Source organism: Colossoma macropomum, unplaced genomic scaffold (genome assembly GCF_904425465.1).
Source record: "Colossoma macropomum unplaced genomic scaffold, Colossoma_macropomum, whole genome shotgun sequence".
In the NCBI taxonomy this organism is placed as follows: domain Eukaryota; kingdom Metazoa; phylum Chordata; class Actinopteri; order Characiformes; family Serrasalmidae; genus Colossoma; species Colossoma macropomum.
In genome coordinates, this window is record NW_023495950.1 from 16605 (window position 1) to 41322 (window position 24718).

Consider the following 24718-nt stretch of genomic DNA (forward strand, 5'->3'; position numbering starts at 1 on the left):
ATCATCAATTCTCCGTGTTTTGGAGTGACTGAGCGCTGCTTCAAGTTAGCCAGCTGCTAAAAACAGCTAGCCTGGAAAGCTAGCGCTCTCCCGCTCTCCAATGTCTCACAGCTTCCTCAGTTTATTTTTGTTTAAATCTGGGCTGTAATTTACATGAACCCACTTTTTTCTTTCACTTTCATTATTGGAATGCACCAATACTTAAATATGACTGTCCGAGCGCTGTAACAGCTTAGTTGTGAGTATCAGACGTGATTTAACGCTGCTAAAGCTGGTTAGGATGTCCGGAAAGAGGTGAGTTCACTGTAGGTCAGTAGAGTTACACCACTGACCTCGTCACTCACACTCGGTCACATGAGAGCGGATCGCCCGTCGCTCCACTCAAACAGGGAATGATAACTCCGCGTTTCAGCCAATGCTAAAGACTCATCTTACTCGTGGCCCCCTCCCTCTCTAATCATGTCGAAAAACTCGGAAGTGCGCCCTCTCCTGGCGACAATGGAATTGTGTTGCTTTCCTTCCAGTAGAAAACGCCACCAAGGCTTTCGCTGAACGTGGAAATGTGAGAATGGTGTATTATATCGGACATGCCTTATCGCTCTATCGAGGAAAAGTTATCATTATCATTATCGTTTTATCGCCCAGCCCTACTACTACTACTGACATACTTTAAGCAAAGTAGCCCATGAAGAGAGAAACTTCACTGCGTGTGGAGATCATGCGTGTAATGTTGCCTGTTCATGTAGGGTAGCGTTACTGATTGGCTGCAGAGTGAAAACGTCATTCTATGCGACAGTGTTTTGATCTGCAATCACTTCACACTCTACTAGTTAAGATGTACCATAAACGTCTGTGGTGCAACCAAAATTCTGTGTCACTAGTTTTGAACTAACTGCTCTCAATGTAAGGTTTAGGATGGACTTTACACCCCAAATTACGTTCAGCTGGTGCAACCGACTGCAGATCAGTAGAGTTCAATCACTTAACAGTGCCTAGAACCGGGACTACACACTGAGGGAGCATTTAACCATCATGCTGCCGTTAACTGGAACAAACTTCCTGAAGCTGTGAGATGTGCTCAGATTGTTAGCGTTTTAAAAATAGACTGAAAATGTATCTGTGCAACTCTACATTTCACACAAACTAAGTTTCTGTTAGCACTTTATTCTGCACTTTATATATTTAGTTATTTTATTTTTATGCTTTTTTTTACATTGTTTTATTTCCATTTTTAATGCTTTAATAATGTAAAGCACTTTGAATTGCCTCTGTGTAAGAAATGTGTTATATTAATACATTTGCCTTTGCCTTAAAATCTGCAGTGCAGTATGTAGTATTGTTGCAGTTTTTAATACTGCAGTACAAACACAGTAAAACTGACACAGTACAAAAGTAGTGTTACTGGTTTAATAAAAACAGCAGTCTAGAGCGCAGCAGGATACTACTGTAAATTCTAGTACTGTAGTACTGTATTTGTTTTATTTGTGTAATAAATGAAGTAAAACGGAATTACTGGATGGAATTACTTTGGTATTAAAAAAAATGATGTACATTATCCAGTAATACAGCTTTTAGTTTTTTTTTTAGTGTGTCCATTTTACTACACCTGCATTTAATACAGTGCAGTAACTGCAGTTTTACTAAAACGCTACAGCCCTGATATTACAATTTGGGGAATATTTTAAGACTTCTGTGTTCAAACACCCTCAATCAAGAGAATTTCACTGAAATTTTTGACCTTTCTTGTACACAACTATACACACATGGGCAAGACAGATTCCGGTGCTTCAGTCACAACGCAAAAGACAGGAAGCTGGATATAAATGTACCTGCCGATTTATCAGGTCATCTACATTTGTGGTCATTTTACCAGACATACTGCATTGTATTATTGCGCCTGTAACAATTCACTATACCATATCTATATCTCTCGATATATAAATAACAGTAACAATAATAATGATAATTATTATTATTATTGACTCCAACACACACACACACACAGAAAGCTTTCTGTACCTGAGCGTCTCCAGTCTATAGTGTGGATCCTCCAGTCTAGCAGAGAGCAGCTTCACTCCTGTATCTCCTGGGTGGTTGTAGGTCAGATCCAGTTCTTTCAGATGTGAGGGGTTTGCACTCAGAGCAGAAGCCAGAGAAGAACAGCCTACCTCTGTAATCATACAACCAGATAACCTGCAGAGAAGAGGGGAAAAGATCGAGACAAGTAAGAGACGTGGCATTTAAAGTTATATACAAAAGTTCAGGCACTGATCAAATTACACAAGAAGGGTCTGGCTGCAGGCATGCACTCTCAGCCTGACATGCATGGCCAGCCTACTAATGACAGTGTTTTTGTCACTTTTTTGAGAAAAAACAGTGAACCACTTACTGTTGGACAACAAGAGTTACACTAAACATACACTGATAATGATAAGGTAAATAAAATCTGCACAAAATTCTGGGTGTTACACATAAACACACTGACATCAAATAGACAAAATAATAAATTTCACCCAATAGCTTCTCAAAAAGAACTAAACCAAAAAACTATTTAAAAAACGACTGTCCTTCCGGTAGATCTCAAGATAAAGAAAAAACATACTCAGTTGGTATTTATAGCTAATGATAAAGGGGAATTTTTTTCTTCATTTAATTGTGTTAGTCTTCATAAATCTGACCAATTCAAAGTGTTTGTAAATTGTTTTTAAATGTAAGATCATCCAGTTGCATAAGCAGAAAGTCAAAAGAAAAAAATGAAAAATCCAGAGGTTCCAAAACTGAAGTTAAAAACATTATTAAAAATTACAGACAAAATTAGAATCCTAGCAACTGTGCAAGACCTGGTAGACAACCAAAAAAAAAAACAGAACTTTCATCTTTGACAGAAAAGAAAAAAAACAAGCACCACTCTTGCTTCAGATCTAAAAACATCCCCAAGTGTTTCTGTGCATCCTTCCTCTGTCAGAAGACAACTCAGTAATATGGATCTGAAAGGATGTGGAGCTGACAAGATGCTCTTACTGAGAAATTAAATCTGCACTCAAACACTGAAACTGGACATTTGAGATATCAGAAGGCAGTATATGCACCGATAAAGCACTATATTCAAATTACATTATACAAAACTCTCTAAAAACATCTGATTAGGAAGAAATTCTTTCTGCAACAAGATAACAACCCCAAGCACACTGCTGAATACATCAAGATGTATTAATCATATAAAGAACCTGTTGATGTTTTCAGAAAAAGACTTCAACAGCACTGAATGTGCTTAAGATTATAAGCAGAAAACACAATCATTGTCTAAGACTGAACTTTGTAGGAATGTAAAAATATCTCTGCAGTTTTCTCTGAAACACAAAGCAAGTCTTCCCAACAGATTGGTAGCTGTAATAGACCATTCTCACACTTCCATGTTTGTTAATTTGGAAGAGTAAATAGTAGCATTAAAAGGCTTCCGGTCATGCTGTACATAATGGCTGATATTTCTCAAAGTCCTTGCTGCATTTCTGCATGTACCAATAATTCAACTAAACATCCTCACCTGTGTTTCCATTCAGTAATGTGGTAAGTACAAGTACTTAAATACTTAAATAAGTACTGTACTTAAGTACTTTTTAAGGTATCTGTGGTTTACTTGAGTATTTCTGTCACTTTATACCTTTAATTTTTACTCACTACATTTCAAAAGAAAAATCTGTACTATTTACTCACTACATTTTCAAAACAGACTCGTTTCTTTAGTTTTAACAATCTATGAATCTATTTTATCTTTCTATCTATTATTTATGTATTTTTAATCAGCCAATGACATGAAAGCATCTAATGCAGCATAAATCAGCTCCATACTGGATGTGACACGGGGAGGGGGGTTTGTAGAGTGAACCAGTGTTTGGCTACTTCCACAAAAACGTTCATAAAAAACCCACTTGGCCCTGGCTGTACTTAGAGGAATTATTTGATCTGGTGTTCAGTATTGACTGCTAAAATAAAAATGAACATGTTTTTTTTCTTAGTAGAGATTCCATCAATATCTATCTCAAATTCTTGTCAAGGAAATCAAAACATGTAAATGTGTTTGGCTGCTCTGGACGAGTGCATTTTTGTGGGTGATGCCTGCAGTTCTAGTTTAAACCATTATGTACGCTCAGTTTGATGGATGTTTACCTCCAACCCCCAATAACAACTATGCTCCTGTTAACCACACTCCAAAGAAAGGGAGGCTAAAAACCAGCAACCCTCCATTGCAGCTCTGTTAAATGGTGCAGGCGGAAGTTCCATAAAACTACTATTTACAGATGGATGCCACAATGAAGTGACAGAGAAATGTCTATAAAGGCAAAGGATGGACACTTCTGTGGCAAAGGGTGAAGCTTTGGTGTATTCGCTGTTAAATAAGGGTTTTCTGTCCTTTTCCTAAATCTTAAGAATGACTAAGTCATACTTAACCGTTTGGACTGGATATTTCATGAAAAAGTGTGATCTCTGACACAGAACTGACTGTAGAGAACTCCAGAAAAAATAATATCCATTTTTGTGTAATTTGGTTTGCATAATTCTTACATTCTTAACATTAAATACTTCAGTTATAGTTCAGTATCTGAATATGTTATCAAAAGGTGCGGTTAGGCATGCTGCAGCAACCAGATCAACTCCTCTTATTATTTTTGCCAAAGCAATTATGATCATTAACAATTGCAATAATAATAATAATTTCAATTATTAACAAAAATTATTATTACTGTTATTATTGTTGTTGTTGTTGTTGTTATTATTATTATTATTATTATTATAAGATTATTGTTACTTCATTCATACATTCTTCTTATTACATCTTTTCTTGTCATTATTATTAGCTTGTTGTTGTTATTAATTTATTTAAATGTAAGTATGACTGGAAAAGCTCAAAATGCTCTAGAGCCCTAAAAATAACTGAAGCAAATCCAATGGAACAAAAATATATAACCACAAACACTAGTGGTTAAATATCACTAAGCCAAATTAAATTAATGAAATGAAAAATTATTTGAAATAAGTAAATAAAATTAGAAAAACACAAACAAGTAAATATTATTTGCTATGCGTGCTAGTTTGTTAAGTTGGCTATAATAGTCAGAAAACATAAAATATGTTGGAAACATGTTTACAAGGGATCCACTAACAGCACAGTGGGTTTCAATGAATTGGTGCATTAATACAGAACTTCGTTGATGTGTGTGGTCATATATGTGCAGGACTGGTGTTAGGTCATGCGCACGGCCACTTTGCCAAGACTGTGCCCGTTACAAAATGTTTAAAACAGGAATTTCAGGCATCCCTTTGTATTAGGTGTATTATAGAGAATTGTTGTATGTTTTGGGAAGATCAGTTCACACACAGATCTCCTGCCTGTGACTTCTTTTTTACAGCTGCCTGGATGAACAGTATCTTACAGTGGCTTTGAAAGTGGTTTAGCCAATCAGATGTCTGTTGTTAGACATTCCATTAATTCTATTAATTATACAACGTTCTGTGCATAAGTTATTCACATTAAGTAGCCACACATCTTTATGTCAGTGACTGAAATATAAAATGTAATGTAATGTAAAATATTGTTTTGCATGTGCATTTGGGCAGGTCTGAGGAGGTGGCAGCGCCAGCGTATTGTTGGACTGGATTTTGAATGTCACTCCTCCATCTTTTATGCTCAGTTTTGGAAAGTCTTGTTTATTTAATAATTTTCTATATTTCTGTATTTCTATACATCCTCCTTTATTGTACAAATGGATGACCTAATACAGAATCTCCTGAGAAATCTGTCCTGAACATCAATAATTTGTACTCAATGTCCATTTTGACAGAAAATCAAATTAATAAAGGGTACTCACTGATTTCTGCACAGTACTGTACAGAAACGCATAGTAATAATGTCATACAACCCTAAAGAGAAATGTTTACAATCTATAAATATATGGATTTTATTTTATGGACAGCATATTTTATGGTAGTATATACTTGCTCATACTCTCTGATATAGCATTGCATATCAAGAATAAATTAATAGAAATCTCACCTGAGTATCTCCAGTTTACAGTGTGGACTCATCAGTCCAGCAGAGAGCAGCTCTGTTCCTGAATCCTGAAGGTCATTCTTGCTGAGGTCCAGCTCTTTCAGGGAGGAGTTTATCAGCTGTAAAGCTGATCCTAGATTTTCACAAGATGATCTCCCAATATTACATGAAGATAGTCTGCAAAGAGTGAACAAATATCTTATAAAAGGAAATTAGAAAATGTATGTATATCATAATGTTAGACATAACAGCTACAAATTAGCTTGCATATTTATAGCTTACTGAAGTGCTTCCACTGAGTGTCAAGAGGATAAATACATTTAATAAATAATGTATTTAAATAAAGCCACTTACAGCCACCCACCACTGATCTCTCTGCTGTCAGCTCAACCCCCCACCTACCTGCACACTCTAGCACCCAGCCCCCCTGCTCCAATCTGTGCCTTACAACAGCCCAGGTGAGAAAGGAGCTCAGAAAGATCAAAGTGAGGAAAGCTGCGGGTCCGAATGGCATCAGCACCAGGCTCCTTAAGTCCTGTGCAGATCAGCTGTGTGGGATAGTTGAACACATGTTCAACATGAGCCTGAAGCTTGGGAAGGTACCACAACTGTGGAAAACATCATGTGTGGTACCGGTGCCAAAGACGCAGCAACCAAAGGACCTCAGCAGTTACAGGCTGGTGGCACTGACGTCACATCTGATGAAGATGCTAGAGAGGCTGGTCCTTGTATATCTCTGATAAGCTCTTTTATGGACCCACTCCAGTTTGCCTATAAACCTGGCATTGGAGTGGATGACGCGGTCATCTACCACCTACACAGAGCTCTTTCTCACCTGGAGAAGCCTGGGAGCACTGTAAGAATCATGTTCTTTGATTTCTCCAGTGCTTTTAACACCATACAGCCTAGGCTCCTGAGGAACAAGCTGGAGAACACCGGATTGTATCACCACCTATCAAACTGGATTGTGGACTATCTCACCAACCAACCATAGTATGTGAGGGCACGGGACAGTGTGTCTGACATGGTGTTCAACAGCACAGGGGCCCCGCAGGGTACAGTCCTGGCACCATTCCTCTTCTCCCTGTACACTGCAGACCTCATGTACAGCTCACCAAACTGCCATCTACAGAAGTTCTCTGATGACTCAGCAATCATCGGACTCATTACAGATGAGGACGACAGAGAGTACAGACAACTGACCCAGGACTTTGTGGACTGGTGTCTGAGGAATCATCTCCTGATCAATGCGGGGAAAACCAAAGAGATGGCGGTGGACTTCCGCAGACGCAGTGAACATCCAGGGAAGGGACATTGAGAGGGTGGACTCTTATAAGTACCTGGGTTTCGCAGGTCCTTCCTGCTGCTGTTAGACTCTACAACCACCACTGGTCCCATTAGAACCCCTTCCACCCCCCCACTAGACCTCACAAACCTACAGAACATACTGTGAATTTATCACCTTTTCCTGTGTGCAATATAATCAACACTCTATGTACAATATATTTTAAAAATATCTCCATGGTGTAAATACTCTTGAGCTTTCTATTTATAATTGTTTATAATTTCCCCATTGTGGGACTAATAAAGGATTATCTTATCTTATCTTAAATAATAAAGTCAGCAGCGTGTTTCATTTTCTCACAAAGTGATTTAAGCTTGCTTGAGGTACTGGTTTATATTACACATGGGGATTTATTATGGGTGTAACAGATCACAAATCTCACGGATCGGATCATTTCACAGGTTTTGAGTCAAGGATCGGATTGTTTTTCAGAACATTACGAAAACTTAAAGCATGGAACATTTGCCCATGGTCCTAAATGCAAACAACACAAAATTTTTAATAAAATCATCAGAATAAAATAATAAATACTCATTTGTTACATTGAAGTTCAGTTTGAGGCCTGATGATAACCTCTTTCCAGTACGTTCTGTAACGATTTTCAAAGCTTTGTCAGTTGAATTGGATCTGGCCATTCACAATGAAGATTCAACTATTCGTTCACATTTTTTCCGCATTTAGAGAGAGAGAGAAAGAGTGTGTTGGTGGGGGGCAGTTTGGGAGGGGAAACAGAGAAATCAACAGAGAGAGCAAGAGCTCCAGCATGAACTTGAGCGCGAGTCAGCTGTGTGAAGCTTCAAAACTTTGATTTCTATAAATGGTACATATGATACTGACACACATTAATAGCCCTCCTGTGTGAGACTGTGTATTTTTCCATTAATTATTTTGCGTTGGCAATTGATCCGCAGGTCACGTTCTAATCATCAAGTTCTAAATGAGTGTTTTCATGAAATGGTAAAATGTCTCACTTTCAACATCTGATATATGTTCTATGTTCTATTGTAATGTATGGGTCTATACGATTTGCAATTCACTGCATTCTGTTTTTATGTACATTTATTTACATTTTGCACAGCGTCCCAACTTTTTTGAAAGCGGGGTTGTACATTTTAAAAACAGCACTTAATAATACTTACAGTGGTGCTTGAAAGTTTGTGAACTTTAGAATTTTCTATATTTCTGCATAAATTTGACCTAAAACTTTTTTTGTCATAATAGTAGATACAGAGATCCAAATTAAACAAATGAGACAGAACTATTAGACTTGTTCATTTATTTATTAAGGAAAATGATCCAATATCACATATCTGTGAGTGTCAAAAGTATGTGAACCTTTCCTTTCAGTATCTGGTGTGACCCCCTTGTGCAGCAATAACTGCAACTAAATGTTTCCAGTAACTGTTGATTAGACCTGCACATTGGCTTGGTTTAGCCCATTCCTCCATATAGAACAGCGCCAACGCTGTTATGTTGGTGGGATTCCTCCCATGAACTGCTGCTTCAGGTCCTTCCACAACATTTCTATAGAATTAAGGTGAGGACTTTGACTTGGCCAATCCAAAACTTTAACTTTATTCTTCTTTAACTATTCTTTGGTAGAACAACTTGGGTGCTTGAGGTCATGTGTCCTCATGTTCAGCTCATGGACAGATGTCCTGACATTTTCTTCAGAATTTGCTGGTATAATTCATTAGTGAGTTCATTGCTCCATCAATGATGGCAAGTTGTCCTGGCCCAGAAGCAGCAAAACAGGCTAAAACCATGACACGACGCCCACCATGTTCCATAGATGGGATTAGTTTTTTTATGCTGGAATGCAGTGTTTTCTTTTCTCCAAACGTAACGCTTCTCATTTAAACCAAAAAGATCTATTTTGGTCTCATCCATCTACAAAACCTTCTGGCTTGTCCATGTGATCTTTAGCACACAGGCAGCAATGTTCTTTTTGGAGAGCAGCAGCTTTCTCCTTGCAGTCCTGCCATGCACACCATTGTTGTTTAACAGTGTGAGGCAGGCCTTTAGTTGATTAGATGTTACTTTCAGCTCCTTTTTGACCTCGCGGACTATTACACCCCTTGCTCTTGGTGTGATCTTTGTTGACCACTCTTAGGGAGCATCACAATGGTCTTAAATTTTCTCTATTTGTACACAATCTGTCTGACTGTGGACTGGTGGAGTCCAAACTCTTTAGAGATGGTTTTGTAACCTTTTTCAGCCTGATGAATATCAAAACTCAAAATCTCCTTTGTCTGTGCCACTTCCACAACCATGTGTTGTGAGGATCAGACTGTGATAGATCCCTGTTCTTTAAGTAAAACAGGGTGGTCACTCACACCTGATTGCCATCCTGTTGATTGAAAACACCTGGCTCTAATTTCACCTTCAAGTTACCTACTATTTCTAAAGGTTTGCATACTTTTGCTACTCACAGATATGTAATATTGGATAATTTTCCTCAATAAAAAATTATCAAGTCTAATATTTTTGTTTCATTTGTTTAATTTGCTTCTCTTTATCTCATATTAGAATATGTGTGAAAATCTGAAGTTTTAGGTGAAAGTTATGCAGAAATAAAGAAAATTCTAAATGGTTCACAAACTTTCAAACACCACTGTATAGAAGCACACTACCCATCTCTACAACAAAATGAAAATGTACTTACTCCACCCAAACTGAATGTCAGTCAGATATTTTATGCATTCTATTTATTCTTTTATTTACTTATTTATTTATTTAATTAATTATTTGAGTTTATGCAATATCCCCACAACGTCATCACACTGATAAATTACAGCATACTTTTTGTGCACTTTCTTGTCTGGTAAAGTCTGGTATTTAACTCATCCTAGAATCACAGATCATGACATTTTACGATTTATTCTGCTTCTGATTCTTCAGTAACGCTTTACATTAAGGGTTGCAACTTAAAGAGTGTTTAATATTTATATATTAATAACTCATTAACAACTCATTATTTATATATTAATAAGATGTCCATTAAGCATTAGGTATTATGAGTTACTGATTATGTAATTAGAAATTAGTCATTTACACTGTTAATTAATAGTAAATAAACTATGAACCAATGACTAATGACTAAACTATCAGGTAACAGTTACTAATGACTTAATAGGTAATGAATATTTAATGAGCAGTTAATATATAAATATTTAATTACTTATTTGAATTACGTATTAGCAAATAATTATGCATTAATGTGCGATCCTTCATGTAAAGTGTGACTGATTTTTCTTTATGGCTATTTTGGCTGATTTTCATGAGCCATAAGTTTGTTTGTTTGTTTGCTTGTTTTTCACTTTTTTTATTGCTTTGGATGCAAAAAAACAACAAAAAAAAGACACTAACACTGGTTATTTGCTTGAAGCTCATACTTTTTTGGTGAACTGAAACACTGAAATGGAATGATGAGCTAGTGGGAAGAAATGACAATGTTTAGAGGAGTAACCCATAAACTGTCACAGAAAACCTAGTCATGAACTCCATACATATGAAGTAAAATACCTGATGTAAGAATGCGTTCTTTTTTTAACAGCCAGCCTGGCAGAAATGCATATCCTATTATGTTTTAGGCTTTAAGTTAAATGATTTACTAGAAAATTCACTAAAACTGCAAAATACAAAAATGCACCCATGTTACTTGCATAATTACAAGCACTGAATGGTAGCGTTTAAGCTAGAATTGCTGCTTGATATTAACCTCAGCGCAGGAAAATGAATGTAAACTACTTACAAAGTGAAAGCTTCAGAATTAATGCTCTTTCAAAATAAGTGATGGCTCCAAACTTTCACTTTTAATTGACTAAGATTTTGACATGGCTGCCACACGTTCACTTATGTACTGTTTCTCTATATTTTTTCACCATTGCCATCAGTTATATGATATTACACAATGACGCATCAACTGTCTGATTCACATTTCGTAGTCACAATGGGTCATATATTTTTTACAGACCACAGGTGGGTGAAATAGCCAATTTAAAAAAATCACTACAGACCCACTCATACCAGCACAGCATATACTAACATACCACCAACACATCAATGTCACTGCAGTGCTGAGAATGATCCACCAAATAATATCTGCTCTGTGGTGGTTCTGCAAAGATCCTCACCATTGAAGGACAGGGTAAAAGGGGGCAAACAAAGTTTGCAGAGAAATTGTACAACTGCAAAGGGCACTTACATAAGTGGAGCTGACTAACTGGACAATGAGTGTTGAAATGAGGTGGTGTGAGCTCAGGGGAAACATTAATGTGCTCTCTATAGCTGCCCCAGATGCTCTTTAAATATGACAAAAATATTCCAAATGAGGAGTTACAAACCTATTACAAACCTATTAAGACCCACTGAGAAAGCTGGTAGTTTGGAAAGAAATAATAACAGAGGAAATATTCTGAACTGTGGAGCTGATGTACTGTGTTGTGCTGTGCTATATCAGTCTGTCAATTAAACAGTATTAGCCTATCTACAACAAAAGAATGGATTCTGGGTTCATAAGAAGTCAGCCCACAATGTGCCAATGTTAACACACTTCTGAGTTCATTGATATTGTTATTGTCTGCTTGTGTCATCATTTTATTTCTGAAAATAATTTACAAGTCAAGCATCTGTCAGGTGTTATAGCCTATGTAGCATGCATGCATGTGTTCTGGGGATGAGGGTTTGTAGGGAAACTGAAGATAAAGAGTGTATTTCACCTGGCTTCTGCCTAATTTAAATAACTACCTGAGAATTGTGAGTGCACAGTTTGTGCTTTCACAGCCTAACTTTTTTACATTCAGGAATGAATTTACAGAAAGCTCACCTGAGTATCTCCAGTACACAGTTTGAACTCTTCAATGCAGCAGTGAGCAGCTTCCCTTCTGAGTCTTTCAGGCCAGTGTTACTGAGGTCCAGTGCTTTCAGGAGTGAGTTGGTTGATTTCAGAGCAGAGCAGAGAGTTTCACAGGAGTGTGTGGGAAGTTTACACCCAGCTAGTCTACAAGACAAACATGTACAGTTCATACAAAGACTGTAGAATTCAAGCTCACATAAATCAGGAATAATGTCATTTCTGAGTAAAATAGCACTTTGTATGTTGCGGGTTCTATTATATTCACTCACAAAGTAATGGGCTCAATCTGAATATTTGTTCTGTGTGAATATTCCCATTTGCACATCTTTTTTCCACATTTTGTTTTTTCTCTCTTTTTTAGACAGAAAATGAGAGAAATGATTAGTAGACACTCCATATCAGCCTTTATATTGGCTTCACAGAATATATTTGCAATCTACTGTGTTATGGTAAAATGGATGTCACAGTATCCATGGCCAGAGTTTTATTCTAGTGTCTAGTAATCTTTGTTTTGCTCATTTACATATTCCTGTGTTTTTCATTTCTGCGTGTACATTAATTCCCATTTGCTCAACCAGACTTTGAAAACAAAACATGTGCATGGATCATGCCTCTTCACCCATCATTATTGTCACTACTTTACATTTCTTGTGTTTCTAAAATGCAGCACACTAAATGCTCATGTTATTACTTCTATAACGCTTTATGATGTTACTTTTATAAATCGTTCTGTATAAACCATTTAAATCTGTGGATTAAGTCTCTGAACACTACTGCTTGTAAGAATACTAATGTTACTCTTGTTATTATTAATATTATGTTAATCATCATAATAGTATAATAATAAATATAAATAATAATAAATACAAATAATACCAAATACAAATAGATGTTGTCCTTAGAGTAAATACAAATAGCAGAGTCTTTAAACAACATTGGTGTGGCAAAATCACAACTGCATCAAAAATTTGCCATCTTTTGCCATCTTTAGTGGATAGCACTGTCGATCAAAACTAAGTATTTTCATTTATTCTAGGACTTGTGATTTTACTGAGAACTGAAAGCTCTGTATAAGAATTTGTATTTATCCGAGGCTTGTGCACAGACATTTTGGAGAGCAGGGCAAAAAAACATGAACATGATTTAAACTTAACTAAACTTACAGCATATTAAGTGTTAAGTGTTCTTCCAATGTCAGCAAAAATACTAACACTGCACTGCTATCAATAATGTGTGTTTTTACCACGTTCTCTTACATAAAAGGCTGTATCATTACCCACTGTGATAATTAAAGCAGCACTGTGTAATATTTTTAATGGAAATCGAAAGAAGTAGCATTACTGAGTATGTAGGGGAAAAAAAAGATATTAAAATATGATGAGCTTGCGCCGCCTTGAGTCATCCTGTAAAGGCTGATATAATCAGTTAAAAGAGGTACTGGGACAGATTTTGCAGGAGTTTTTGGACCACATCACGTCTTTACAACATAACGTCACACGTGCAGTGTCAAACAAAAGGTCTGACTCTATGTTTATGCTTCAGATGCAAAATCAACATTATACTGATGAAGATATGATGATAATAGTGGATAATTCACTCACATCCTCGGAAGACACATCCTTCACCAAGTTTACATTGAGTTCTTTTCGAATACTCTTACAACACACTCGCAAAATTTAAGTTCATTTGCTTGTGGAGTTCCGAAGCACCACTGATGTTACAAAATGTTCTTCCACAGGTTGCGTGCAATTACACATAGCTAGTATCCCATTTCACTGCCGCTTGTTTGGCTGTTGTTCATTATAATGACTTCATGGAATGCAACGCTGTCTTAAAGAGAGTATCAGTGTTTTATCAATGGGATTTACAGCCCTGTGGTGATGTGCATTATTCTGTTATAGGTCAGAGTTACTGATATGAAATTTCCCCAGGTGGTGGTACTGAATCTAAACTGAACATTCCTAATATTTACACTGAAACGCTTTGTTACCTTGTTACTTGTGTGCACAATTTATTAGCCATCCTATCCCACTATTACAAGGAAAATGTATTTGTCAACGCAACCCTCTCAGCCATCAATACTGAAATATTAAAATACATTAATTCAGATGTAACACTCACATAGCCTTTCTGCAGTTGCTCACAGCTGGGATCAATCTCAAATGACCACTCCTGGTTGTGTTGTAATTTTTCAGGTTCAGCTCATCCAGCACCTCCTCAGAAGTCACAAGCATGTAGGCTAGTGCTAAACACTCTCCACTAGACAGTTTCTTTTTCGAGTCTTTATTAGATTTTAGATATTCCTGGATTTTTTGGGATAAAGACTGGTCATTCATTTCAGTGAGACAGAGGAACAGGTTGATGGATTTCTCTGAAGTAAGATTCTTTGTTGGTATTAGGCGTTTGATATACTGAACTGTTTTCTTGATGCTCTCTGAGCTACTCACTGTTTCTATCAGAAGGTATTTTAAGAGCTGTTGACTGGACTCCAGTGAAATTCCCAGCAGAAAACGGAGAAACAGATCCAGGTTTCCATTCTCACTCTTTACAGCTTTTTGTACAGCTCCCCTTAGCAGATCTTCCAATGAAATGCTGTCAGACTGCTCTTTGTTCTGTATCTTAAAAACTTGCAGTTCCTCCATGTTCTGGCTCACATAGCAGTGAAACACATAGAGAGCAGCCAGGAACTCCTGAAAGCTCAGATGAACAAAGCAGTAGACCTTCTTCTGGTACAGCAAAAATTCTTCTCTAAAGATCTCAGTGCAAATGCCAGAGTACACTGAGGCCTCAGAGGCATCAATGCCGCACTCTCTCAGGTCCTCTTCATAGAACATCACATTGCCCTTCATCAGCTGTTTGAAAGCCAGTTCAGCCAGTTTCAGAAGCAACTTTCTGTTGGATCCCAATAGATCCTTTGGATTTATCTCAGAATTTTCCTCATACTTCTCGTTTCTCATGATTGTCTGAGTGTTCAGGAAGTGTGAATACATTGCAGTCAGAGTTTTAGGAATTTCTGTAATACCCTGTTTCATTATGTGCTGAAGCACAGTGGCTGAGATCCAACAGAAGACTGGAATGTGACACATGATGTGGAGGCTCCTTGTTTTCTTAATGTGTGAGATGATGAAGTTGGCTTGGTCTTGGTCACTGACTCTCTTTCTGAAGTACTCCTCCTTCTGTGGGTCATTGAATCCCTGAATTTCTGTCACACGGTTGATGTACTGACGAGGGATCTGATTGGCTGCTGCTGGTCGAGAGGTTATCCAGATGTGAGCGGAGGGAAGCAGCTCTCCTTTGATGAGGTTGGTCATTATCACATACAGTGGTGACTCCTTGGTTATGTCTGACAGGTTCTCACACTGTAAGAAGCTCAGTGGAATTCTGTTTTCATCCAGGCCATCAAATATGAACACCATTTTACACTCATCATAAATCTTTCTGTCCAGGTCTTTGAGCTCAGGATGGAAGTCACACAGAAGTCTATGAAGACTGTACTGGTGATCTTTAATCAGGTTCAGCTCTCGGAATGGAAGCACAAACATCAAATCTACATCCTGATTGGCTTTTCCTTCAGCCCAGTCCAGAATGAACTTCTGCACAGAGACTGTTTTTCCAATGCCAGCAATTCCTTTAGTCAGCACAGCTCTGAGTTTCTGCACTTGTGGACCTTTAACTTCTCTTTCTTCATATCTGACATCTTCAGCCATCACAGTTCTGATGCTGTCCTCTTCCATTTCTCCTACAGTGCACTGTACAGGTTTAAAGATATCTAAGCAGTTAATTGGGGTATCTTGCCAGTGTTGGTCCCAGAGTGTTTTTTCAATCTGTAGAACTTCATGTTCTTCATTCACTCCTTCACTCTCTCCCTCTATGATGTAGAGCTGAGTGTAAATCCTGTTCAGGAGGGTTTTATTCTCTTGTGTTTTGAATCCCTCAAATAAGCTCTCATACCTGTTCTTCATTCTGGTTTTATGTCTCTCTAAGACTCTGTGCAGAACATCATCCAGTGGATGGCAGTAATTTTGCTTCATGGACTCCTCTGTGTTGGAACATGGATGTGTAACAGGACGTGTCTTAGACCTCTTTCTGCAGTGGAGACAGGCAAAGTCTCCTGACTGAGCAGACTGGTTCCAATAGCTGTTGATGCACTGTCTACAGAAAGTGTGTCCACAGTTGATAGAGACCAGATCTGTCTGAATCTGCTCACATACTCCACATTTGGACTGATACTGGAGTGACGCATCCTTGACACACCTAGAGAAAAGAGAGAGAATGAAAGAAAGAGAAGAGCGTAAGGCACAAGGAAGTGTGTAAACACAAGGCAGTGTACTGTAGTATTGACACATGTGCACAGCTCAAAAACTACTCCACCCTGAACTACAAGCCAGTAAAAACACACCAAACATTAGCATTGTTCTTACACCCAGTTTTAAGTGTGTGTGGCAGTAATGGCTACTGTCCCAACAAACATTATGTGCCTGCACAGAAAATTAAAATACATTTATTTGAACTGTTGAGGTACTAGCAGTCTGAGGCATTCTCTTCTCACAAAAATACTCTGTGAAAGAGTGAGTGACAGCAGTACAGTTGTCATTATACCTATAACGCTTCTGCCAACAACAAACTTTCCAGTATCCACTACGGAAAACAAAACATGCCAAAATAAAAATAAATAAATAAATAAAAAAATAAACCAAAACATTATTATTAAACATTAACTATTGGTTAATCATAAAGAAAACAGTGTGTTCGATTACTCTGTCCTGTAAATTAAAAATAAATATTTTGTATCAACACTTATTTAAGCTCAAAGTGGACAAGTCAAGCTCTCAAATAGTCATGGTCAGCTATCCAGCTCTCTAAATGAACTTTCAGAAGAAAAATCAGGACGTTTTTTAGCACAGCTGACAATCATTGCTACGTCTTTACTCTGGGTCAGTCAATTATTCCTCATGTTATTCTTCTTATCCTCTGCCACGGAAATAACTTCTGATTATGACTGAAACGTGCTGCTCACCTCATATCAGAACTTGTTCTTTCATTACTGAAAACAGTAGGCTTGTTGACTGACTTGTTGCTCTTCATAGACACATGGCTGGGCTCTGGAGGTTCAGCTCTCAAAGTCTGCAGTCTGGAAATGCAATTTGGAGACAAGATAAAGAGAGTTTAATCTGGGTATTAGAAGACAGCCGATCAGACAACTGCTGATATAGATAGAAATAAAAAAAATGAGTGAAACTCACTATCATGTTGTATTCATGTCTCACCTCATGTCAGTACTGGTTCTTTCTTTACTGAAAACAGGAGGCTCAAACATTGAGTTGTTGCTCTTCATAGACACACAGCTGAAATCTGGAGATTCTGCTCTGAATGTCTGCAGTCTGGAAATGTGATGTAAAGACATAAAAAAAAGATGTAAATATTAATGTGGATAAAAAGCTACATCAGACAGCTGATTAAATCTGCCGCAATTAGAATTCAGATATTAGGAGATCTGGTTTCTAACCATTTAGAATTAAAAACATTAGCAAGGATAATGTAATTAAATAAATCTTGTCCTCTTGTCACCAGAGATAAAATAAATTAAATATTTATTGTCCATATTTATTTAAGCTAAAAGGGGACCAGTCAAGCTGAAAAGCCCCGGTCAATTGTCCAACTCCCTAAATGAACATTCAGAAGAAGAATCATTTTATGTCACAGTTGACAATAATTGTTTTATTCTCAAAATTTCAGTTTATTATTGCTACGTCTTTTTTCTCTGTGACATTCACAAACACCTTTACTTTGAGTCAGTTAAATTTTCTGCTTGATCTATTGAAGCTGGTGATGATATCTTTCATATTGCAATTCCCAGAACCCCTGGGTGAACATGTGACTCCAATGTCACAACACTCTACCTACCAGAGATCAGCCTCACCTGACTATTGATATGACTCTCCTGGTTAGTTCATCACATGGTTTGTTTAGTTAGCTTATAAGCCCGGGCTTTAGTTTACTTCATTGTGAGGTATTGCTTCTTTCACCAAGCTACTGAACATCATTTATTATGTTTGTTTATTGCAGTTTGTCGCATATTTTGGATCTGACCTTTGCCTGTTTTTTGACCACAACTTGAATCTCATAAAACCAGTAAAACCTCTTTTGATCATTGTACCTGTAAACATCTGACTCATTCTGTCTCATTACAGGGATATAAAATGCAAATAAATACATGTTTTAATTATTTATGTAATTCCACATTTATTTATGTATTTCTTTATATAAGGTTTATTGCCGATTTATTGTCAACACTTATTGAATCTCAAAGTGCACAAGCCAAGCTGTGAAATAGTCCTGGTCAATTGTCCAGCTCCCTAAATGAACTTTCAGAAGAAAAGTCATTATGTACTACAGCTGAGTTGAGAATAACTGCTGCACCTTTTTTTTCTGTAACATTCACAAACACCTTTACCCGGGGTCAGTCAAATTGTTGATTTGAGCTGTAAAAGCCGGTGATGACCTCTTTCATACCACTCAATTTGTCCCATAGGTTATTCCTCTTATCCTCCACCAGTTCATTCATCATCCTAGCCAGGGAGATAATTTTACCATTATGACTGAAACGTGCTGCTCACCTCAGGTCAGTACTGTTTCTTTCATTACTGAATACAGGAGGCTCAAACATTGACTTGTTGCTCTTCATAGAGACACAGCTGGGCTCTGGATGTTCAGCTCTGTATGACTGTAGACTGTAAATGTGATGTGGAGACACAAGAAAAATATGTAAATATTAATGTGGATAAAAAGCTACATCAGACAACTGATTACATTTATAGTAATTAAAATTCATGTAGTAGGAGATCTGGTTTCCATCCACTTACGATTAAAAACATTATGAAGGATAATGTAATTAAATAAATCTTGTCATCTTGTCAACAGAGATAAAAAAAATTACACTATATTGCCAAAAGTATTCGCTTGTCTGTCTTCACACGCATATGAACTTGAATGACATCTCATTCTTAATCCATAGGGATTACTATGATGTTGGCCCTCCCTTTGCAGCTGTAACAGCTTCAACTCTTCTGGGAAGGCTTTCCACAAGGTTTAGGAGTGTGTTTATGGGAATTTTTGACCATTCTTCCAGAAGCACATTTGAGGAGTCAGACACTGATGTTGGACGAGAGGGCCTGGCTCGCAGTCTCCACTCTAATTCATCCCAAAGGTTGAGGTCAGGACTGGTGTGCAGTCATGTTGGAACAGGGAAGGGCCACCCCCAAAGTTGGGAGCATGAAATTGTCCAAATTTTTTTTAATCGGATAAAATAAAAAAAATAAAAATAAAAAATCGGGTAAAAATTAAAAGATTTAGTGTCAACATTTACTTAAACTAAAAGGGGACCAGTCAAGCTGACAAAAAGCCCTGATCAATTGTCCAGCTTCCTAAATGAACATTCAGGAAAAAAAATCAACTGTTTTATTCTTAAACTTTCAATGTATTATTGCTATGTCTTCTTTTCCATGACAATAACAAACACCTTTACTCTGAGTCAGTAACATTTTCTACTTGATCTATTGAAGCTGATTATGACCTCTTTCATAAAACTCCATATGTTCCTGATGTTACTCCTCTAATCCTCATTCATCCTCAGCTCATTCATCATTCTAGCCATGGAGATAAATTTTACCATTATGACTGAAATGTGCTGCTCACCTCAGGTCAGTACTGGTTCTTTCATTACTGAATACAGGAGGCTCAAACATTGACTTGTGGCTCTTCATAGACACACAGCTGGGCTCTGGAGGTTCTGTTTTGTATGTCTGCAGTCTGGAAATGTGGAGACACAAAAAAAAGAGTTTACTTCAGGTATCAGAAGACAGCTACATCAGACAACCAGTAATATATTAACTTTACAACATCCAGCATTTCTCAGTTACGCAACTGGGCACCACTAAAGTTTAGAGTTTATTTTATTTATTTTTTAAGTTTAATATTTTGAATTTACACCTTGGGCTGTTTTGAATAAACACTATTAATCTGTGTCATTTTGGAAAAATAAAAAATACTTGGTAATTGAATGTAACTCACTTTGAGTCAGAGGTTCCTTCTCCACTGCTGAAGTGATGAGGCTCCATCATGAGGTTTTCAGTCTTCACAGACACAGCAGGACACTGGACACTCTGCTCTCTGTGAAGAGTTTCACATTTACAGTGTGAACAGGAAACTGAATCACAGGTTATCATGAACTGGATGTCACTGCAGCAAATGTACCTGTACTTTTTTGTGAATGGCGTATGCCTGTGTTCCCTCACTCCCACATAATGTCTCTAAAAATATTTAAAATGGAAAAAAAAATATTGGCTTGAGCAGAAACTACAAATTTAAGAAAAGGTTGCACATGATTGAAGGTGGTTCTGTTAGACATTGTTGTTATTACTTCTGATATAAGTTATGACGTCATAAGTCTGAACTTATTACAGTATTACAATATTAAAAAAACATTCTTTTCTGAGAAGTTCTTATGTTTCATAACTGATAAGACTTGTATTACTGGGGAACTACAGGATGTGCAATAACAGTAAGGTGAAAAATTATAATGCATTCAGACAGTACATTGATGTCAGGGCCAAAATGATATTTACACTTTAAAGTAAAATTGTTTACTCTATAATACAGTGAATATGAAAGAACAGGACTTCCTAAACAGATATTGAACTGTCTTGAACTGAGGCCTTAAAATGACCAATATATATGGTTTAAGGCCTGGTTCTCTCTATGCATCTACACAGACCAAAGACTGGGCCACTAAACACTCATCTCAACATACAAGAGCCCTGCTGAAAAGGACCATTAGAAACTACTAGGAATAAAACCTCACTTTCTAATGGGAATTGGCTTAATGGTTTCCAGCTAGTTTTCTGTAGAACACCTTTAGGTTCCATTAGGAAACCATCAAATGCATTTAGAATCAGCCACTGGCCATCTGTTAAGCCATTAGATTCTTTTACGTTGTGATATCAACCCATCAAAAAATCCAAAATGCATTAGAAAGACAACAAAAACACGTAATGGTGTCTATGTTTTTACAGCAGGAACGTTATGCATAATAAAAAAGTAGTTTTAATATTTTAACATTAAGAGCTGTGTCAGATCAAAGTACAAAAAAGAACCAATGGGTATAAACCCTGTGTGGCACGCGCCCGCCCCCCGGGACCCGACGATGACGGCCGCAAGAGCCGGCAGGAAGGCGGGGCCTGAACATAGAGCGGCGACGAACACCGGCGAGGACGGCGGGGAGAGAGCCGCGAGTCGGTGGGGGGCGGAGCGCAAAGCCCGAGCTCCGAGTGACGTGAGTGACGACGGTGCCGGCAAAAAGAGGCACGAGGGCAAGGAGCGAGTCCCGAGCTCCGCCCCCTGTTACGCAGCGAGGCCGCTTCACCACCCCTCACGTTCGACTGGCCGAGCTGCCAACTGGGCGGTGACGAGGAGGCGGAGCGGCGAGCTCTCGTTCCCTCTCGGCTCGGGTGGTCACGCTGCCCTTAATGAGAGCCAGCTGATCTGGCTGGCAGCGGGAGCGCCTTTTAAAAAGAACTGAGAGGAAACAGACAGACAGACAGACAGACAGAGACGAGCAGCAGCGACTGACGAAGAGCTGAAAAGCTCGAGTAAAAAAGTCTAGTAAGTTAAAAGCCACTGAAAGTGTAGCACAGAGCTGGTTTTGGTTCTGTTAGCTTTATCCGATGTGTCATTAAAGAAAACGGCTGCTGAAACCCTGAATCCCGTCTCCAGCGTCCTCCTTGAGCCCGGGGTGGCACATGCCGTGCTACACCCTGACCTAACCTCGATCATATTATTTCCATATTTTTTTAACATATTTATACAAAAGCGTTTCTGTGGTGTTTCAGTGTCAGCAGCCACCTTGGAAATGAACTCCACCACTGAGTTTAATAAAGAATCAACAGACACAAACACACAGCTTCTCTACTCTAAACTACCAGATCATCTTCAACAGACCAGTTTAGTACTAATCTTAAAGCCTACCGTCTGAAATCCTCCACATCTGTGATCTTCTCTGTTTCTCTAACGGCTCTTCATCTTCAACTTACTTTCGGTTTGACTCACTGAGACTGCAGCTCTTCCTGTGTCTCTGATTGGTGGATATAAACCACGTGACCTGTGTCTCCTGACTCATCACACAGTGCATGTCGCCCTCTAGTGTCAGAAGTGTGAACTCCCAGAAACGTCTCTCCCACACGAGACCTTCACCACCCTGATCCAGATAATCCATCTGATCAGCTCAGCAGGACACATTTACTGTAGCTGAAGATGCAAACAGAGCTCCGTCCACTACAGTCTGACCAGGAAGGGTATCTGGAGCTCATCATCACAGCAGCTCAAAGTCCTCATTGGTGGAACAAGTTACCGCCCTGCATTCGTCCTGCAGGATCTCCACCTTTAGAGAAGCTGTTTAAACTGAGCTCTTCTGAGACACTGAGTCATTGTAACTGTTCCACTCATGATCTTCCTCCCTGCTCACCGTCTCATTCTGCATCATCATGGTTTGGACTGTGTCTCTTCTCACTGGATTCTGCTGAAATGTGCTCTTGTTGATCTGCTCTTAGTGGATCATGGAGCTTTTAGTCTCACTGAAAGTTCCTCTTTCCCCTCTATAGCCGTCTGCTCTGCTCCTCAGACCAACTCATGCAGCTCCTGTATCACAGCTGCTTCTTGTCACAGCTGTAAGTTTGGAGTAACTGCTTCACTTGAGCTGCTTCAGATCAAATCATCTGTCAAATGACTGTACATGTAAAATCAGCTGATGAACTGATTGATGAAGACTGAAGAGAATAAGAGCTCTAATATCAGCTTTTCAGCCAGAGGACTGAGCTGTTATTCCACATCTGAGTACAGTGAACACACGATGGACTGTGTGGAGATGTGTTTATAACACTGTGAGTTTCTGCTGTTTTATTATTTGCACTGTTGACTTTCTGAATCACTGAATGGATGAATTTGTTGTTTTCCATCACAGAAACAGCCTGATAACCTTTTCACATCACTGAACATGTGATTTAAATAAAACAACCCTAAACAGAGAAAACTTCACACTGTCATCACCTTTACAGAGTGGAAATGGAATAAGCTCTACAACAGCTTATAACAGTGTTATAAACCCTCTTCAGCTCCTTCTAGTCTGAGAGATGTTTGTCCTGAGTTTTGTTGAAGACTGTAAGAGTAGAGAATGAATGGTGGAGTTCACTTCCTGCAAGACTTCAGAATGAATGAACGAACAAATAAATAAATAAATAAGTAAACAAACAAAAAAAATAGCAGAACAGGAAGACAAACAAAAAAATAGAAGAAACGGAAAATAAATAAACAGAAAAGTGAAAATAAATAAACATGGGACATAAAACAATAAATAAGTAAATGAAAAAATACATCCGAAAATGAATAAAATAAGAAACCAATAAGAAGCAGAAAATGAAAATAAATAAATAAGTAAATAAATAAATAATAGCAGAAAAGTAAAAAATAAACATATACATTTGGGACATAGGACAATAAGTAAATAAATAAATAAACTACAATAAAATAAACTAAGAAATAAATAAATAGCAGGAAAAATGATAAATAATCATGACACAAAAAACTGAATAAATGAAAATAAATATATAAATAAAAAAATAAGCAGCTGAAAAGTAAAAATAAATAAATGTGGGACAAAAAAATAAGTAAATAAATAAATAAATAAAACCGAAAATGAATAAATTACTAACAACTAAGTGGCAGAAAACGAAAATAAATAAATAAACAAATTAATAAATAAATGAATAAATAAACACAGTTCAGTAGTTAATGTTATTTATCCTGTAAACTGTTGCTGTCTTTGTTTGATGAAATCTGGCTGCGGCTCCAAAATAAGAATATCTAAAATGGTTCCCAAACTTTTTACACTCCTGACCCCCTTCAGACATTAGACCACCTGCTGCGACCCCCTCTCACTCCTTATACACACACATGCACACATTACCATAATGAGTATGTGAGACATTTAGCCTTATCAAATCAGCCCCCTTAAACTGTCAGACATGGTGATGATGTGATGACACTTCACACCAGATTCACTGAATAATCCTGAATAATCAGTGTTATTAATCAGTGCTCAGTGCTCTGTATGAGGGCACGTCTGCATGTGAGACACTCTGTGGCTGTAAATTGAACAGTGAATAAAAATGTTCACTATCATGTTCCACAGATCACACTCAGCACAGTCACATCATCTGTTCAGTGAGCTGACAGTGACCCTAAATAACCACCGCAGCCTCTACAGCCTTTACCGAGTCACAGTGTAAACCTTCACAGCTGTTCAGGCGGAGCACTTTTTAGACGCTCCCTTAAACAGTAGCGCCTCAGTGTTTTTCTCTTAGGAGCTTTTATGTCCAGTAAATTTCACTGAAGGAACTTTTGAAACATTTCTGTT

The 24718-nt window shown here is 37.8% G+C and overlaps 1 protein-coding gene across 2 annotated transcripts; it reads right to left on the reverse strand.

Moving 5' to 3' along the window:
- Positions 1-645: 645 nt before the first annotated feature.
- On the reverse strand, positions 646-22368 carry LOC118803728 (NACHT, LRR and PYD domains-containing protein 12-like). 2 transcript variants are annotated; one of them, XM_036564219.1, is made up of 11 exons: positions 22276-22367; positions 20506-20561; positions 20323-20421; positions 19948-20061; positions 18870-18983; positions 17520-17633; positions 17270-17383; positions 14374-16506; positions 12223-12396; positions 6053-6226; positions 646-2193 (listed from the first exon to the last, which is right to left on the reverse strand). In XM_036564219.1, the coding sequence occupies exons 3-11, from the start codon at positions 20370-20372 to the stop codon at positions 1911-1913; spliced, it is 3270 nt and encodes a 1089-aa protein (XP_036420112.1). In that variant the 5' UTR covers positions 20373-20421; positions 20506-20561; positions 22276-22367; the 3' UTR covers positions 646-1910. The 2 variants fall into 2 exon arrangements, with proteins under 2 accessions (XP_036420112.1, XP_036420111.1); XM_036564218.1 differs by lacking the exon at positions 20506-20561 and having other exon boundaries at positions 22276-22368.
- Between the last annotated feature and the right edge of the window lie 2350 nt (positions 22369-24718).

What these genes read in the sequence shown, in the direction of transcription:
- LOC118803728 (XM_036564218.1), bottom strand. Translation starts at nt 20,372, where the DNA reads ATGATGGAGCCTCATCACTTCAGCAGTGGAGAAGGAACCTCTGACTCA. An exon ending in AGAAACAGTACTGACCTGAG is followed by an intron (nt 17,634 to 18,869) that starts GTGAGCAGCACG and finishes TCACATTTCCAG; the next exon opens with ACTGCAGACATTCAGAGCAG. An exon ending in TGTGTACTGGAGATACTCAG is followed by an intron (nt 6,227 to 12,222) that starts GTGAGCTTTCTG and finishes CACTCTTTGCAG; the next exon opens with ACTATCTTCATGTAATATTG.